Source organism: Cydia pomonella, chromosome 2 (genome assembly GCF_033807575.1).
Source record: "Cydia pomonella isolate Wapato2018A chromosome 2, ilCydPomo1, whole genome shotgun sequence".
Classification (NCBI taxonomy): domain Eukaryota; kingdom Metazoa; phylum Arthropoda; class Insecta; order Lepidoptera; family Tortricidae; genus Cydia; species Cydia pomonella.
Window position 1 is genome coordinate 26,105,353 of NC_084704.1, and position 17,624 is coordinate 26,122,976.

A 17,624-nucleotide genomic window follows, 5' to 3' on the forward strand; every position below is an offset into this window, starting at 1 on the left:
AACCTGATTGTGTACTGGTGAGAGAAGACAGTTATTGAAGATATGAGCAGACAGTTTCCTATGAACAATCGCTTCCAAGACCTTTGACAAAAATGGGAGTATCAAGATAGAGCGAAAATCTTTTAGTGCGGAAGGATTTGAGACTTTCGGCAGTGGAATGACGTAAGTATTTCGCCACAAACCTGGAAAGATACCAGAACGCATGGACAAGTTGACAATATGCGTGACAATCGGTAACATGCAATCCAAGATGTGGACAATCATCACTCTGCTTATTTTGTCACAACCAACGAACCAACCGCGCCTGATTTGATTGTCATGATTACCTTACTACCCTCATGATCAGTAGCAGGACAGAAAGAAAATTGAAATTTGGAAGGACATGGCAGGGCATTAATACAAGAAATGCTTTGACTTTTAGTTGTGTGGTCCAAAGAAGAAGGAGACTTAGCGAAGTGGGAATTGATATCATCCAGCGAGACAGATGATAGAGAACTTGTTTTGTTGCATGAATTTCCAATTCCCAGCGTTTTTTAGACATTTCCAGGTGTTAGCCGGAGATGAAGAGGCAATATTTTCAAATACGTGTTTACACTTGGAAGCTCTTACCATTTGATTACAGCGGTTCCTCGCAATTTTAAACTTTGCTCGTTTTCTGTGCCTAAATAATAGGTATCATAATATCTTATTTCACAAAGCTACTGGTTTTTTAGAATACACGTTTATCATGGTAATGTGTTACTATTCATCTGCGAACATTCCAAATAAGATAATAAAAATGCAGGAGTTAGTATAAGAAGTTGCATAAATACTTCGTAGTTCATGACATTTTTATTTATCCTCGAGCAACGGAATACCTAAAGTAATTTAATTTTATCTCCAAATACATGAAAAGATACTTACCTGATAAAGTTGACGCCGGGCGCGAAACGTTGAGAGATACATTTTTGAAAAGGTCGTGAAACGAAATGTCGACTTACCTGCAGTAATTTAGTTTGCGGAAAGTAAACTAGCACCATCGCGCGGGATCAATTGCCAATCCTCGGTTAAATTGGGGAGCTTAGTTCTGTTATGAGAAGGGCAAACGAGTTTTTAAACCTAATATAAAATGTGACAATGTGCTGGAATACATTATAATACGTAATGTGTTGGTATTTAACTACCTTAAAACGGTTTATAAAAGAGGGCGCGGTAATTATTGTAGCTGGAAAATGTTGTTTTATATATTCATACTTGTTTCAATTCATAATAGTACATTATGATACAATTGTGCTAAGTTGCTTATTACACACGAGGCGATATTGTGCAATAAGAAAGCCGATGTAGGTAATGACCAATGCACACACTTGCGAGGAAAAAACAAAACTTTTTTGTCAAAACAGTAAAAGTACAATTTTCAAAATGGTGGATTACAGTTTTAACATCGAATAATTGCACCAAAACGTGCTGGCCTTGTAGGCACTTATTCGCCAGTTCAGTGAAGTAAGCTACCAACACGTTTTCCACTGAATAAAAGTTTCATATGCCGCCACTTATTTTTCACCCGATTTTGATGAAAAAAGGCTATCTTTCTCGGCTCTTGCCTCTATTAGTATTACTGGCAGCGTCAATTTTATGTGTTCTTCATTTCCAATGCTCGAAAATGGCATTTTCGTCAATATATAAACTAAAAACATGCAAAACTATTCCAATATTATGACAAATACGGAAAATGGCTGACGCATTATTATTTTTTTACGCACGATTCCAATGCGTGCACAAGGCAAAGGCGCGAACGAAATCGACACACAGCCAATTTAAAAAATGTAATAAAGCTAATATTTTCGTATTTCTATTCGACGGATGGATATCAAATCGATGAAATGTCATGTTTAGTCATTAATGTAATTTACAAGATAATTTAATCTATAAATTATGTTTGGTGGTATAAAACCTCTTTGAAGTAACATTTGAAACCTATGTAGTTGGTTTAAAAAAAATGTATTACTCGACCAAATTAAGAAGTCTCCATTTCCATGCATATTATTAGCAATCAGTTACCTTCTTAACTCAGTCGGATAGTATAATGAAAAAGCACGAGTGTTATAATATACTGAAAAAGCACGCGTGTTTAATATCTAGGATTATGAGCCAAAAATCGGTGGAATAAAAACGTCGTTTTGAGCAAGTGTGTTGAAAATACTGTTGCTGATTTCGGATGCCCAGAGTCGTCTGTCATTCGGGAGAAGGTTGGCAATGGATTAATATCTAAAGTAATGATTTTGTAATGTATTGTAAGATTTAATCCCATCAATCAAATATATGTCTCTGCCGAGACCACACCATTTTTTTTAGATTTTGAAGCGAAAATTAGACCATTTTTTTTAGATAAAAAAAGCGGTGGTGGCCGAGTGGATATGACGTCCGACTTTCAATCCGGAGGTCGCGGGTTCAAATCCTGGCTCGTACCTATGAGTTTTTCGGAACTTATGTACGAAATATCATTTGATAATTACCACTAGCTTTTCGGTGAAGGAAAACATCGTGAGGAAACCTGCATACATCTGCGAAGAAATTCAAAGGTGTATGTGAAGTCCTCAATCCGCATTGGGCTAGCGTGGGGACTATAGCCCAAGCCCTTTCGCGCATGAGAGGAGGCCTGTGCCCAGCAGTGGGACGTATATAGGCTGAATTATTATTATATTATTATTATTATTTGAAGGCCGCGTGGAATACTGCATGGCAGAGGCTGACTTGTTTCTTTGTCGTAGTCAATTACCTCTGAATCATATTCGGAGACAGGAAGATCGGTGCGGTCACGCCGATCTTCCTGTCTTCGGGGGCGGTGACGGCGCTGGTGGTTTTATCGCAGAGGTGTACTTATTTCTTAGACTTGTCTATCAAGGTTAAACTTTACCTGTGAGTCATCCTGGGAGAAGATCGCATCAAACGCGAACATCTTGGGCGCGGCCACGCCGACCTTTCTGTCCTCGGGGGCGGCGGCGGCGCCGGTGGTGTTCTCGCAGAGGCTCACTTGTTTCTTGCGTTTGTCCAAGGAGAACGTTTGGGTGCCACTCGTGAAGGGACCTTCGCCCGAGGCGCCGACGCGAAGCATCACTTTCACCTGAAACAAAATAAATATTTTTCTGGTAAATGAATAATATGGTTACATTTGAATGGTGTACCTATTACAAGACTAAAATATTTGAACATTAATATAACAACTAGGTACCTATAGGTAAACAGTTACGTAAATAGTTAGTAAATTATCGAAATTATCCATATTTAAGGTTTGTACTAATTAGGTATATACAAAATAAAAATAATAATGCACTGTTAGATACATAGATGTAAAGTTCTTACATAAATCATCAAATTATTTTCTGCCGCATACTGAGCCCGAAAGTAGTATGGAGACATTTCTTTTCATTTTAAGAGGCGTTTGTTTTTCTTTTAGTCCGTGTAAAAATGTAATAAAAGTATTTTATCTTGTATTGTAAACTAATAAATGGGGTCTCGTGACCCACATAGGGCTGACAAGCGTGCGTGAGCCCCACGGAACCAATATTTGAACGCGTTGGCAAATATTTCCCTAAGGTCTGCGTGCCTTTGCACCCTCCGTCTTATAACAAAGAATTATCATTCCTTATTATTACACTGAGTTATACCCGCTGGTGTGGCGGTGGTGCTACCGGGGATTGTATGTATGGTTGTTGATTGCGCCAAATGATGCTGTAGAAGCAGATAGGTTCAATACCCTAGGCAGTTTTTGCACGTCCTTTATGTTTGCGGTCTGATCGGCCTTTAGATTATTAATAAAGCTTAACTATCAATGTCAGAAATACCTGAAACGTTTACCCTTCTCAAATAGTGTATCATAATAAGTAAATAACGTGCGAATCGGAACGCAGCATCTCTTCAAAGCATCCTTATTTGAATACGGTTCGTTTAACGTAGACTTAGGCAGCCATCAAAATACTTTGAATTGCTTTGGAAAGTTAAATATAAAACTGCATCATAAAATAGACATAGACATCGACATAATTTATTGGTAATTGCTATTACAAGGTCACCATTTTCAAACTTATTTCGATACATCTTATATCTATTATGTTTATATACTTATCAATTTAATATGACAGTATTCTAGATATAAAGAATACTGTAATATTTAATCATCATTCATCAATCAATTCTTGAAAACTATAAAAGCGTTATTTGACAAGCTAATTTTTTTGCCTTGTTTCGGTGTTTGTGTAAAATAGTTTAGGTATTTATAAATAATAAAATAATTGTGTTTCTACTCCCATTTATCGACTGTTGTTAAGTACCTAGATTACATTGTGTAGTGAGCTGAGTACAACTTTACTGTTGACTTTGAAAATAGAATAACTTATAATCTGTGTCCTTTTCAGAAAATACATAATCACCCATTTGCGCTTCTTCATTAATTTTAAATTTATACTTAAATGCCATGCCCATAATATGAAAATAATAAATTGATGCAAAATAGGAACTTACCTGCCAACGTAAGCGTGCAAAAACGCACATGCTTCGCCCATACGTGGGAAAGAGACAATGGGAGATTCCAGTGAAAGATTTATATAAAACATACCACAAAATTTTTCCATCATAGACGGAGACTATGTAGTGGCGTTATTCAATAACGTATCGAATCTAATAAAGATGGCTAGATTTTATGAATAAGGGGGTAGGTACCCTAATATTCACTTTTGCTGAATTTGCCAAGCAAATACTCCTGGTCACGCTCACGCATAACGAGGTAAGCTAATTAAACCGTCAATGAATTTACGAGCCGCGGTTAAGGGTTATTTATGTGTATCTGGATATACGCCAACATGTAATCGAAGGCGCCACTAATCCACTAAGTCACTTAGCGATTCAAGTCGAGATCGTGTCGTAATTAATTTGATAGTAATTACTCGACGCGTGATTCGCGGGTCGCGCCGCTACTGTGCTAACTGGCATCTAACTAATAAGTTGAGTTGAATTACTTGGAACAAGTTGACAACATGTGCGAGTCTACACTTATCTTTCATCTACCAATGTAAATTACTTTAAACTTACATTTTGGATTTAATTCATTATATGAATTATTTGAAGCATATTGCTTTCACATACATTTAAACTTTTTTTTAAAGTACTCTTTGTAAATAAACTGATAAAGTCAAACCAAGCCAAGTTGTCAGTGATTTTGCTAGCCCAGCCTGTGCAAGTGTTAAGTAAACATCATAATTTCATAGAAGTTTGACGTTTTAAAATAACGCTTGCACTGTATGGGCTGTCAAAACCGCTGCCAACTTATCTTGGTCTGACTCTATTAGAATAACAACTATCATTTTTTGTTTTCTTATAACAATGGCTAAATAAATTACAAACCAAAACAAAAATTACACGGCATATAACTAGTGGTCGTAATTGCTCGTTTTGTAAGAGATTACTCAGATTACCAATCTTTGTATATTGACTGTAGGTATGAATACCAATGGCCAGTGCGATCTCAAATAATGGCACGAGCTGTCATTGTAAAGCTGCATCCACACGGCGCCGTCAGCGGCTTAGAGGCGTCCGCTCCCGGCCGCCGGCGAATCAAACGCTCCATTGAATTTAAATCCTCTTGCTAATTGAAAGCGATTTTTTGACGGCTCAGTTTTTTATTGCAATAAGTCCCTTTATTTTCATTTATAATTCAGTTGTTTTAAAGGTGCTTGGTGATTTTTGTTTCATCTTGACCTACGTTTTTAGTTGCTTTTGCCAAGGAGATTACATTTAGACAACGTTCGCCGCAATACTGCAGCAGTTACGATGAAACACAAAATAAGCTGCAATTTTAACACCATTATGATAAGATTAGACTGAAACAAATTTAAATATTCTCGTTAGCACATTAAGTTCGCTGTTCAACCGTCTGACTATGTATCAGCCGTTGATGAGTAAATCCATAAATCCTGACTGACGCACGGTCGTCTGCCTGATATCGCTTGGTCGCACGCGCCACTCGTGTTTAACGGCCTTTATACCAACAAGCGAATTTGTATTCTAACACCATTTAATAAAAACTAAAGCTGGCTAACAAAGCACAAAAGAGACGTTGTCAAAATAATTTATAGTGTAAAAGTAGTGGATAGGGTATACCTCAGATCAAACAAAGTCTGCATTATTTGACAAAGTGCCTTTCAGTACTGACTTAAGTGACTGTAGCGTAGATATACTCGTAACTTCAATTTTATTTTATCGTCGGATGTTTTGAAGACTAATTGAGGATAGATTTTTGAAGGTTAGTAATTATGTGATGTAAGGATAATTAAGAGGGAAGAATACCTTTTCGAATCTAACGAAATAACGGTAATTTTTCTACGAAATTCCATTTCGGGAGAAAACGGTTTTCACTAACTAAACTTTAACAAATCACTTTGATTTTGATGTCGATCGCTTCAGCATAATATATTTTGGTTTATAGGTTTCGCTAAAAAAAAGGATTTTCTTTTTGGCAAATTTTGAAAAAAAGGAAAACTTATAAACCTAAGTTTTCATTCTGTCAATAACATACAAAAAAATCATGGAGAATGGAAAACATTTTCTGTTTTTGTATGGACGATCACGCGGTATACTTCCCTCTTAAGTTATATTACCAGTTCAGGATACCTGTTCATAAGCCTATTTCTTTTAAACTTATTTCGGTAGTCAACTATCTGTAGCAACCCTAGGCTTGTAGTTTCGCCATGTCCGTGAATATGAATTGTATGAATTTGAAAAATATGAATTAATCATGACATGAAAGTAAAGCTTAATAAATACTTACAACGCAAATTATAGCGAACATGATCATTAAACCGTTTTTACAAAAAGTTTTCCCTTCTTAGTAAAAAGACGTACTTATACGTATAAGCGTTGCGAAGGCACTCCCTATTACTTTGTAATGTATATTAGACTTACCTAGCCTAATGTGATAAAAGGGTAACTATGGAACCCTATACTCGTACTAAGCAGGGCCAGACATGCCCTTGTCCAGTTTTTACTATACCTATCATATTAACCTGACACAGTTTGGTCACATCATATTATAAAACCAACTAAGGAAACCTTCTCAGTTAATAGGGTAGGGGTTGGATAAAAATATGAAAAAAGTTGTCGTAAAATTTTTGAGATTCAATCGTACCAAAATTTTGCCGACTCTTTTGGTAAGATCTGATATTTATTTGTCCCTCTCTATTCTAAGAAAATAATTTCAATTGTCACCCTCAATCTCAAAAATTTATACATCAGGTCAAATTCATTACATGCTATGTAGATGTTAAATTATTCCATAGAAAATGACAAACTGCCAAGGGAGTTGAGGAAAATACAAAAATAAAAACAAATCTCTTCGCCAACAAGCTAAATGGCGCGTCAAGCAGCCATGTTCCTTTTTTTAACAATTAGATTTAAAATGACGTTTCTTTGGCTTTTGTCGACAATGCCACCTTTCCAATAATGTATAGATACTACCTGTTCAGTGATAACACTGTAGCGATTGTTATTATTAGAAAATAATAGCCACGCGTAAAAGCGCGATCATTTTAGGCCCGATGAATATTCTTGTTATCAGTGCGATACTTGTGCTGTACATAGATTCAAATAGTCACCAACTATGCTATGGTATGCATATTATATTATAATTATGTAAAGAAATCATTCTCAATAAGTACAGCTAATATTGTAGGATTAGATTAGACTTGAATGCCTTGTTGTTAAACGTGAAAAACCCTGTCACAGTTAGTCTATTAATTAATTCATAATTCATTAGTAGCAACCCTAGGATTAGGTATACAATAGATCTTATAACTAGAAAACAGTACGTAAGTAGTATTAAAAGACACCATTGAATAACTACGGCTATTTACTACCTATTTTGACCTATATTCTTATCTCAATCACTTTGTCTCTTCGAGTACCTAATGAAGGCAAGTTGTGTTGACTACATCGAAATCCTTTCACTCTCTACATTTCCATTTATTTCTTCACCCCTATAATAATTCCGGCTACCACAGATGATCTTTTACAGCATACCTATGATTTGAAATTACAATAACCAGACACCCAAACGTAAGGGGAACTCGCGCCCTTGTTCAGTTATGCTCGAATCCGCCGAAGCGAGTTGAGGCAAAATTTAAATTTCCGGAAAATTGGGCCAAAGCCTAAGGTGCAGCGGAGATGCGCGGGCGACGAAGTGGAAAATTAAACAAGATAATGAACCGTTCGGCGCCTCGAATGTGCTAAACTGAGAAATTTATATAACAAACTTGGGAAGTCAATGATACGGATTATGACGCGGTTGTTTTGGATTTATTAAAATAAGTATTATATTTTTATGTTGTGTAAGGATAACTCGACAAAAACATTTCATACAAAAAATATATATTGAGTCGTGTATTTATTATCATTTGTAATTGTGGTAATCTTTAAATCTGCGTTTAATATAATTAAGGAGGTGTAATATCTTACTGTGTAGACATAAATATTAATCATTTAAACCGAACTAACGTTTGTCATTTAAATTTCACAAACTAACATAACTTTAATATTTAGCAAAATCTTATAAATGTTGATTAATTGTACAGTAAGAAAAGCATGAAACCAGATCTCTGATATAAATCCCGGGCTTGTTTGTCAGGTTATCCTTCAAAATATCGAAAACGTGCCTTTGCTTCTGAGCTCTCATAAAATATTCTTTTTTTATGATAGATTCGAGACGAGTTTGTTGACGAAATGAGAGTTTTTCGGCGCGAAGTTTATCGGCCAGGCGCAGTTTGCGTCGATTTACCGACAGCCCCGAGATATTTACCTTTATGTAAACCTTACGGTCTTCGTTTTGTGAAAAGGCTTTCAAGGCCTGTTTATGCGTTGTTTTACGGCTTGTACTTTTTGCGTCGTAAAATCAGTCGTTGAGAGTCCATTTAAGTATTGTATTCTTTAGCACGTCGGCATAAAATCGTCTACTGATGGGACACCATATTAAGTCGCATCAGTTATCTACTTTTAAAATATACTCGAGTGATTGACGCATAATACCTATACCATCATTATGTACCTACAACTATTTGGCAATTTGAATTGAATCTATTTGAAGTATAGTATTAAATATTAAATTAAATCTTTCTACGATATAGGGATTTAATTCGCTTGCATAAGGAAACTCTCCGAATGTGTTATGAAATCTCAGCATCACGCAGTTTAGGAGTATAGGAGCAATAAAGGAGTGTCACCTGCGGACACAGGGGTAGGCGGAATGAGCTGCGAAATATCGCTTGCACCGCCTATATAGTACCATTTATGAGTTTTGCCAAATTTATGACATACACAGCACGCGAGTTGGTTTTATTATTTCTTAACTGTTTTTATTTTTACTTCAGGTTTCGGGTAAAACACAGGTTGTTTTAACTGTATAAACATAGCAAAAATAAATAGTAAGTAATCAAAACAATAAACTGGGATGTTCGTTAGTTACATAGGTCACTTGCTAGCAGGTTTTAAGCCACGTGTTCACTATAAACAGTTTTGTTTATAAACTAGGTTAATAAACAATATTTTATAATGAGTACCATACATTTATTGGAAAACTTTATTTAAACACCGTTTATAAACAAATTTGTTTATAGTGACTAAGTGGCTTTAAAGCGTGGCTACATTGGCTGTTATATAACATCATACAACGTTTTCTGACAGAAAATATGATAGTATTGATAGTATTTATTATCTTGTCTCTGCCACGCAATGAAGAATGGTGCCTACAATAAAATAGATAAAAATAAAAATTAAAAATTTATTGTAAGTAATCAAAGTTAAACAGAATATAATACTACCACCAGAGGTTAGAATTACATGCTACGTATCACATTCTATTTCAAACGGTAGATTTTATGGTTCTCAAAATGAACCACCGCTTCATACAAACGAGTGACTTACGTTCTTCCGTCCCACGAGAGGGGACGAGATTATCCTGGTATGAATAATGTATGCTTTGTCACTGCGTCATTGTTATGTGTGACGCCACTGGAAGATATTGCAAGGCATTAGATACTTCTTGCAAGTTGCCTTATGTCATTTATGCGACATCATTCGTTGGTTGGTTGGACTTCATATGAACAGTCCGAGGTGAGTGTAGGTTTCTGTCAATCTTGCGTGCAAAAAACAAAAAACGAAGTCTTGTTTATTATTATTTTTTATACTACGTCGGTGGCAAACAAGCATACGGCCCGCCTGATGGTAAGCAGTCTTCGTAGCCTATATACGCCTGCAAATCCAGAGGAGTTACATGCTCGTTACCGACCCTAAACCCCTCCCTCCCTCGTTGAGCTCTGGCAACCTTACTCACCGGCAGGAACACAACACTGTAGGGTCTAGTGTTATTTGGCTGTGGTTTTCTGTAAGGTGGAGGTACTTCCCCAGTTGGGCTCTGCTCTAGATCGGGAATGACATCCGCTGTGCTGTGCCCTACCACAAAAAGTGAGATGACATTCACAATGCCCATACCTCTCTTTTGGACGTAGTTTTTGGACGTACCCGGGTCCAAAAATTATTATCAATTATTAATAATTAATTTAATTATTAATATTAATTTTAATTATTATCTAACTCAATTACTCGTATTGACGTCTATATGTTTGCTTTATAATCGTCAATAGATATATTAGTATATGGAGGCTTTGTGGGTTGCCTACGTTTAACCATTATCATAAACTAATTTTTAATCCTTGGTCCAATGCCTCAAGGGCCTATTTTAGATATAGGCTAGTTATAGTAATCATCTGTATATATCCATTATGTATATTGTTATTGTCAATAAAATAAAAAAAATTACCTACCGCTAAGCCGTAGCTTGTGGCATGTATTTTCTGCCACTGCGCTGAATGGGGCTGCTGCCTTAGTGTCATTTTTCCATAGGATGAGTATTATTTAAGTAGATTAAAAAAAGGTGTTCCTTCTCATATCTATCTCTTCCTTTGGTAGCCATATTAATTTCATAATACATACAATATTTTATTATCAAAATTAACCGCAATCTTCGCGAAAGCTTCCCGTTTTAGACGACCAATTGAGGTTAGATATTAAATCAGAGCATACGTTTAATAGAGGGCAGGATGAATTATGTAAATCGCCGTAAGCGGTTAACATCGTAATATTGTAAACGACACTTCTCCCCTATATAGGGGTGAATGATGTTCAGATACTGGAAGGAGTAGCGAATTAAACATCTCTATTTTATTGTCTAGAGTAACTTAACGGAGGCTTGTTTAGTTATTCTATGTATTTTGAATAAATATATGTCTAATGTATGTAGATTAAATGATGATAATGCTATTAATATGAAGAAGAAAATTTAAAAAATCACAATCATCATCACTCTTTCAAATAAAAAATAGTGATCTCACCAATTATTTACAACTTTTTTGGAACCTCGATGAGTTATAAATGTTATTTGAAATATATGGATAGAATTTGTCCTAACTCGAACTAAATACGTATTCACATATTAATCATAATAATGTACGAACATAACTAGTACTATTGTTCTATGTTCACAATGACTTATGATAGTATGATAATATTAGACTTTAAATATTTGGCACTTCTAGCAGCACAGGGTCCTTTAAATCAAACCCGAATTCTTCCGGCAGAGATGCTATCTCAGCCGGTATAAATTCGTGAGGGGGCAGGTGAAAATTATCAAAGGGGAGGCAGACTCAAACCAAACACGAGTTCGGGCTGTCTCGGCAAGGGCGTTTATCTCCAGTAATGCGAACTCGAAATAAAACATGGATATCCTGAAAGGAAGTTGTGTATTTTAAATTTGATGACTAGTTTTGCTGCCTACGCAGCTGGTCGTCCTTGGTTCAATTTCTTGTATGTGAGTTTTTGTTATTTCGAATTGTACATGCCGTATATATTTTCTATTTGGTTCTTCTAGGTTTATCACTATATAATAATTTTAGGCGGTTAGTAAAAAAGTTGCGCGGTGATATCCTAATAGAAGGTGGCTGAGTTTTTGGTCTAAAACTTTTAAACACCATGTTTTTATTGAATTCCGTTAACTCCGGGGTATGGGTAAGTACGTTGAGGGGAAACTAAATGGCAAAGTTAATTTTCAAAATATATTTTTTTATAAAAAGTTATTAAATGTTGCATATAGCGTTGTTGTAACACGGGCATTACATATAATTAAACCAAACAAATGAAAACTATGACACATCAATGTCATTTCGAACATCAATCGTCCGAGATAGTAATTACGTTTAGTAGCAAATGTACACCCTCGTACAAAACACTAATCAATATCTAAACAGGCCCTAAGGCAAGTGTATACGCTCGTGAGGGCCTTATAAGATAAAAATAAATTATTGATTATCTCCGAAATGGAGTTAATTAGAATACCGGTGTCTTGAGAAAGTTGGTTAATTTTAGCTCAATAATGCACCCTTGAAATTAACGGAAAACAAATAAAAACCCGGTGTATATATTACATTTTGACTTACTTATCTAACATAATAATCTAATCTGATTCATACACCCAAGCTCTCGACCAGTAAGTAGCTCCGTCTGCCTCAGTTAAACGGTAGTTTTATAGTACCTACCCATTTTATTAGTCTTATTGAGCTGTCGAAGATAGTAAAGGTAGGTATACATACTTATACAATTTTTCGGGTACCTACATTGAAATTATAACGAAGTGACGCGCACACACGTGCAATTCGGGAAACAATTTTTTTAAACAATTTTCCTATCGACTGCTATCTTTTTACACCAAAATAAGTAATGTATAACTTTTCTCGATTTGGGACTCGGTATGGCACATAAATCATAGGCCTTAAAGATGAGCGTCCTAGAAGCAAGTTACCCTACGATATAAGGACACTTTGCAACTCGAGTTTAATAAACACGTGAAACGTGAACCTGATCACACAACGAATAAGCTTAAGTCGACACTGCGTCCATGGTAACAGCCGGTGAGATTCATGTCGCTACAAATACAATTTAAATAAACTTGTAGAACTTCGCATAACAACAACATACTCATACAATAATTCATGATGATGGAAGGATGTTATAAATTATGAGATATATCTGTCCAGATAAAGGTCAATTTACTATTAATTGTTGTACACTATATTTTATCGTGTTGTTTTACTTTATAATTATACAAGAAAATAAATATTTTAAGAATAAAATTCAAAAATATATAGTTACAAAAGTGCTTAGCTGCAGAAAAATGCGGATGATACAAATTTAATTATATCTCAGAAGGGGTAAAATTCAATTAAAATTTTATTCAGCCGCCGACTCGAACTCTAAAGCAATTGTAGAAAATTAAGTCCAATAGGACATTGCGAAATGTCGGCTGTTTAGCCGTGCAGTGGAATTGATAGTGGCGGTAAATCCAGGGAGGAATCGCCGCAAACGATCTCATAAACTGTGAAATAAAAACGACTCTCGACTGAATTGTTGCTGGGTGAGACGCATCGTAGCCGTGCGAGCCGAGCAACGGTAAATAAGTATTGCAGGTACGAAGGGAAGGCCACTAAGAAGGCAATGTCTTTCAGCCGAAAAAATACTTAAATAAACTTTATATTAACATTCTATCAATTTAATACGGACATAACACGTTACTTTGTCCTGGATAACATTTTAGAACAGAACTTATTAAAATGACTTAGGTATTAAGCTAAAACACTACTAATTATTGCCACAAAAACACACGAACTTCCAGGCTTTGACTGATTAAAAAACCAAATTCAGTTTTTTAAACTGGGTCAGAGTTAAAGTTTGTCTGGGTAAGACATTTTCCACTTTATAGTATTGGGAGAGACTCAGTGCTCTCGCGAACAAGCTGAAAAGAAAATATCCAGTTTGTTTGCGTACACTTCAGAATCTAAGCTCGCGTGCAGCTGCGCGCAGTTTGCGCCTTGTCAAACTAGCCCGCCACAGTAATCCAATTTGCAGTAAGTTCCCGAACTTCCCCAACTCGCTAGACTTAGTGATTTAAATTTACAACTTATTTCATATCTCCTACACTTGCGATTTTAATGATCGAGCCAACTTTAAAACAGATTATGCTTTGAAATCTTTATAGTCGGCAGGTGTTTTAGAATTTTCTAAACTTTGACTCGTGATTTGTGATATAATGTAAAGGCGATGATGAAAGTTAATGGAAAAGTGAAATGGGAATGGATGGTTTAAGGAAATATGGTGCAGCGATTCCCTGACAATCTGATAAGAAAATAAAGAAAACAGGTTTTCTTTAAACCGCACATTGTCTGCAAGAATGTAATAATAGTAGATTGTTAACCAAGGGTGGAAAGTGAACCATATTACCCGAGATATTTTGGCGCTCGAACGAAGTAAGAGCGCCAATAGTTCGAGGGTGAGATGGTTACTTTTATCCGAGTTAAACACTCTATTTTTCATTTCGACTATGAGGAAAGTCAAACACGAGAAATATAGGTTATGACTGGAATTGGCGCCATTTACATTTTGATCGGAAAAAAGTTCTAAAACCATAGACAATCCAATCTTTAATTAGGATCTGTCCTAAACGGCCTTAAAGTACACGCGCCTTAAAAAAAGTGAAACTGAATGAATGAACGTAATGTAATGATAATATTTTAAACATTCATCGTCATTTACCTATATTGATTTATGTATTAACAAATATTTATGTTTATTTCATACATTTAAACATTAAATACTAGTACAGATGTAGTGAATAATCCTTTCCCATCGTATTTTCACGGAAACGCACGAACGTGTTAGGCTATTTCAGTCAGTCCCAGCACAAAAAGTACTGAGGTTGATTGAAGTAGCAAGACAAATACGAACGTTTCCGAGATAATACGACGGGAAAGGATTGTTTATTATATCTGTAGTATAATTTTGAATGATGCAATGCAATTAACATTTAATTTCGATAATACTTGGTCTGGAAATGCGAAAGCTAATATGAGAGCTTCTAACTGGCATATATGGCTGTTAGCCGTTGCTCGAAGTACAAATAAAAAAAATTACTTCCTACCCTAGGGTGAGAAATGCAATTTTCCACCCGACTATCAGCCTATGAAAGGTGAACTTTCCGAATAGGAGAGTTGAAAAATTATATTAATATTAATTTGAAGCCTTTGAAGAACAATGCTTTCTCGTCATGTTTGCGTTTTGCCACATTGATTATACATTGTTTAATAAAAGCAACCACCACAGGCTTTAACAAAAACACTCGAAACGTTAGACAAAACAACGTTTAACTAATAATTAACTTTTGCAACTCGACAGTGAGTTGAAATTCAAAACTTGTTTAATTTGTGGCGTTGAAGAAGCTCCGCTTAGTCACGTAATCGCTCTCAAACTTACTGTGTGACAGTTAGGGGCCCTCCGACCTGCTGCATGATACTACACTTTTACAAATGTTTCTCCAATGTGACAATTCGTCTTCAGTGCGCACTGTTTAAACAATTTGCTTTTATAGTAAAGTTTACGATCTACAGGTTCTTATGAATATGGCGTTTAGCTAGATGACAATCGTACAACGACAAACGCCGAACCAATAGAATCGATATAGGTCACGTGACTATTTCCGTACATTATGTAAGTTTCGATTATCATCATTGCTAGGTCCCTAAATCATAAAAGGAACTAGATGGCTATTACCTAAGTATTATATAAACGAATTATTGATAATGATAAAGGTACCTATTTGATATTTTTTGTTTGTGACGCAAATCATATAATGCAGATGTTGATATTTTAATGTTTCTTTTTCATTCTTATACACATTACATCTAATTAAATAATGTCGCCAAAAAATTGTTTCCATTCCAGGATCAATGTTTCTGCCAGTTTAGTCGTTCGCTTAATGATCCGCCGTTGTCTAGCTGGCTTTGCTAACTTTTTGCCGAACGCCCTTCGAGCACCATCGAGCCATAATGAGGCACTTTACTCCCCTGTCCGCTCAAATGTTTTGCCTTTTTCACTTTTAAATTTATCTCGAATCGTGGCATTTATTTGTAACGTGGACGAATCCGTATGTTGCTTTTAAAACCTAACTACATATTTGAATTCGTTTCTTTATATTTTAGATTTAAATAAATGAACACGAACACTATTTTAAATGGCAAGTAATTAAATAATCAGCCATTTTTCAAACTGATCTGCAAAAAAATAGCCATTAAAGTATTTGGACAGCATACAAAAATTTTATGAACAATCGAGCTTCAACTCTTGTTCAGCAAATAATTCACAAACGGTCAACATTATAACCAATAGTGATCTGCTTCTGTTAAAATTTATCAGCTTAATAAATAGTTGAGCTGCATAATTATTATTTGGCCAGCAAGGGTTAAAAATTGGTTGGTAGAAAAAACGTGTCTCTAAGCAGCTTAATTAGTTTTGTTTAAAGGAATGGCAATCTGATATCATAAGGTGGCTAACGTTTGATTTGAAAAAGCGGCAGAGTTGCAGGCGGAGCGAAATCAACCCACGTGACACGTGAAAAATGTCAAGGTCATTTAAAACCGAATTAGAGAACGCCACTATCCACGTGGTCTTATGTGCCCTACCCCTAGAGAAAATTGCGAAAACGGAGGCTGCCCTCCCGCCCTCGCCCGCTGTGACGGAGCGCGGGAACGAGCGATGCGAGCGGCTGAGGCTGGTCGCCTGGCGACCAGCGAGCCGAGGCTGCGGAGCTGAGTGTAGTGACCGTGCTTCGTCACGCGAGGGCGGAAGGGCTGCTCTTCCACAGCGCCGGAGCTACCCAGATCCAACCAATTCACCCCGCCGCAGTTGCGTCCCGTCCCCCTCACCTCTCACCACACGCACCATATTGTAAAATTTTACCCATGAAAGGGTTCAACAAAGAATTTTGTGAAGTTTTATAACGGACAAAATGAAAGGGAAGTAATCAAATGATAACCAATATTCTTTTTGTTTAAAAAATTTGCTGATTATGGAAGGGGGTGGGTTAGGTTGGTTAGACATTTGCTGATCAACTGATTTTTCAGCTAACCAATTCTTGCGGATTGCTTAACAGAATTGCCAGCCAAATCAATTTAGAGCAGCTCAGTGTGACATTAATTGCGAACAGGTTAACAAATACTTGCTAACATTAAGTTGCTAACCAAGTATACATTTTGGCTGACCAAATATAAATTTTTTTCATCAAAATAGGTATATTTTGCAGATCAATTAAATGACACCCATTTTAAATATGATCAATATTTGGCATGCGGTATATCATAATACACTTAGGTACTGAAAAGGGGTTTAATAAAACACATCGTCATTCGGTGTTCACACAATATAGTGGGCCGTAATACTTATTTTATTTACTGCGAATAAAACACACGAGTTTCTCCTAGTTTGTCTGCCAAAGTTGTACTTGGCAGTAAGCAGTCCTTGGGAAGAATTCGAAATGATTCTAAAACTGGAGGCCTCTACCAGATTGTGGACTCGGTTTATACGAGTAGGTATCATAGGCTCGCAAAAATAGTTGTTTTTTAGAACTTTAGCGGCATACCTAGAGTGTGTTTGGGACAAGAATAGTGTCTGAACTTTTAGCAATCCACTGAATTTCTTCACTTACGTTATGCCGGCAAATGCCA

At 36.1% G+C, this 17,624-nt stretch overlaps 1 protein-coding gene across 3 annotated transcripts in view; it reads right to left on the reverse strand.

Moving 5' to 3' along the window:
• The window catches only part of LOC133534748 (kinesin-like protein CG14535), a 307,943-nt gene that overhangs the window by 14,940 nt on the left and 275,379 nt on the right, over nucleotides 1-17,624 (reverse strand). For all 3 annotated transcript variants that reach the window (XM_061874007.1, XM_061874008.1, XM_061874009.1), the window contains one exon: nucleotides 2,897-3,103. In XM_061874007.1, the coding sequence (XP_061729991.1) occupies nucleotides 2,897-3,103 (207 nt within the window). The remainder of the gene's footprint in view (nucleotides 1-2,896; nucleotides 3,104-17,624) is intronic.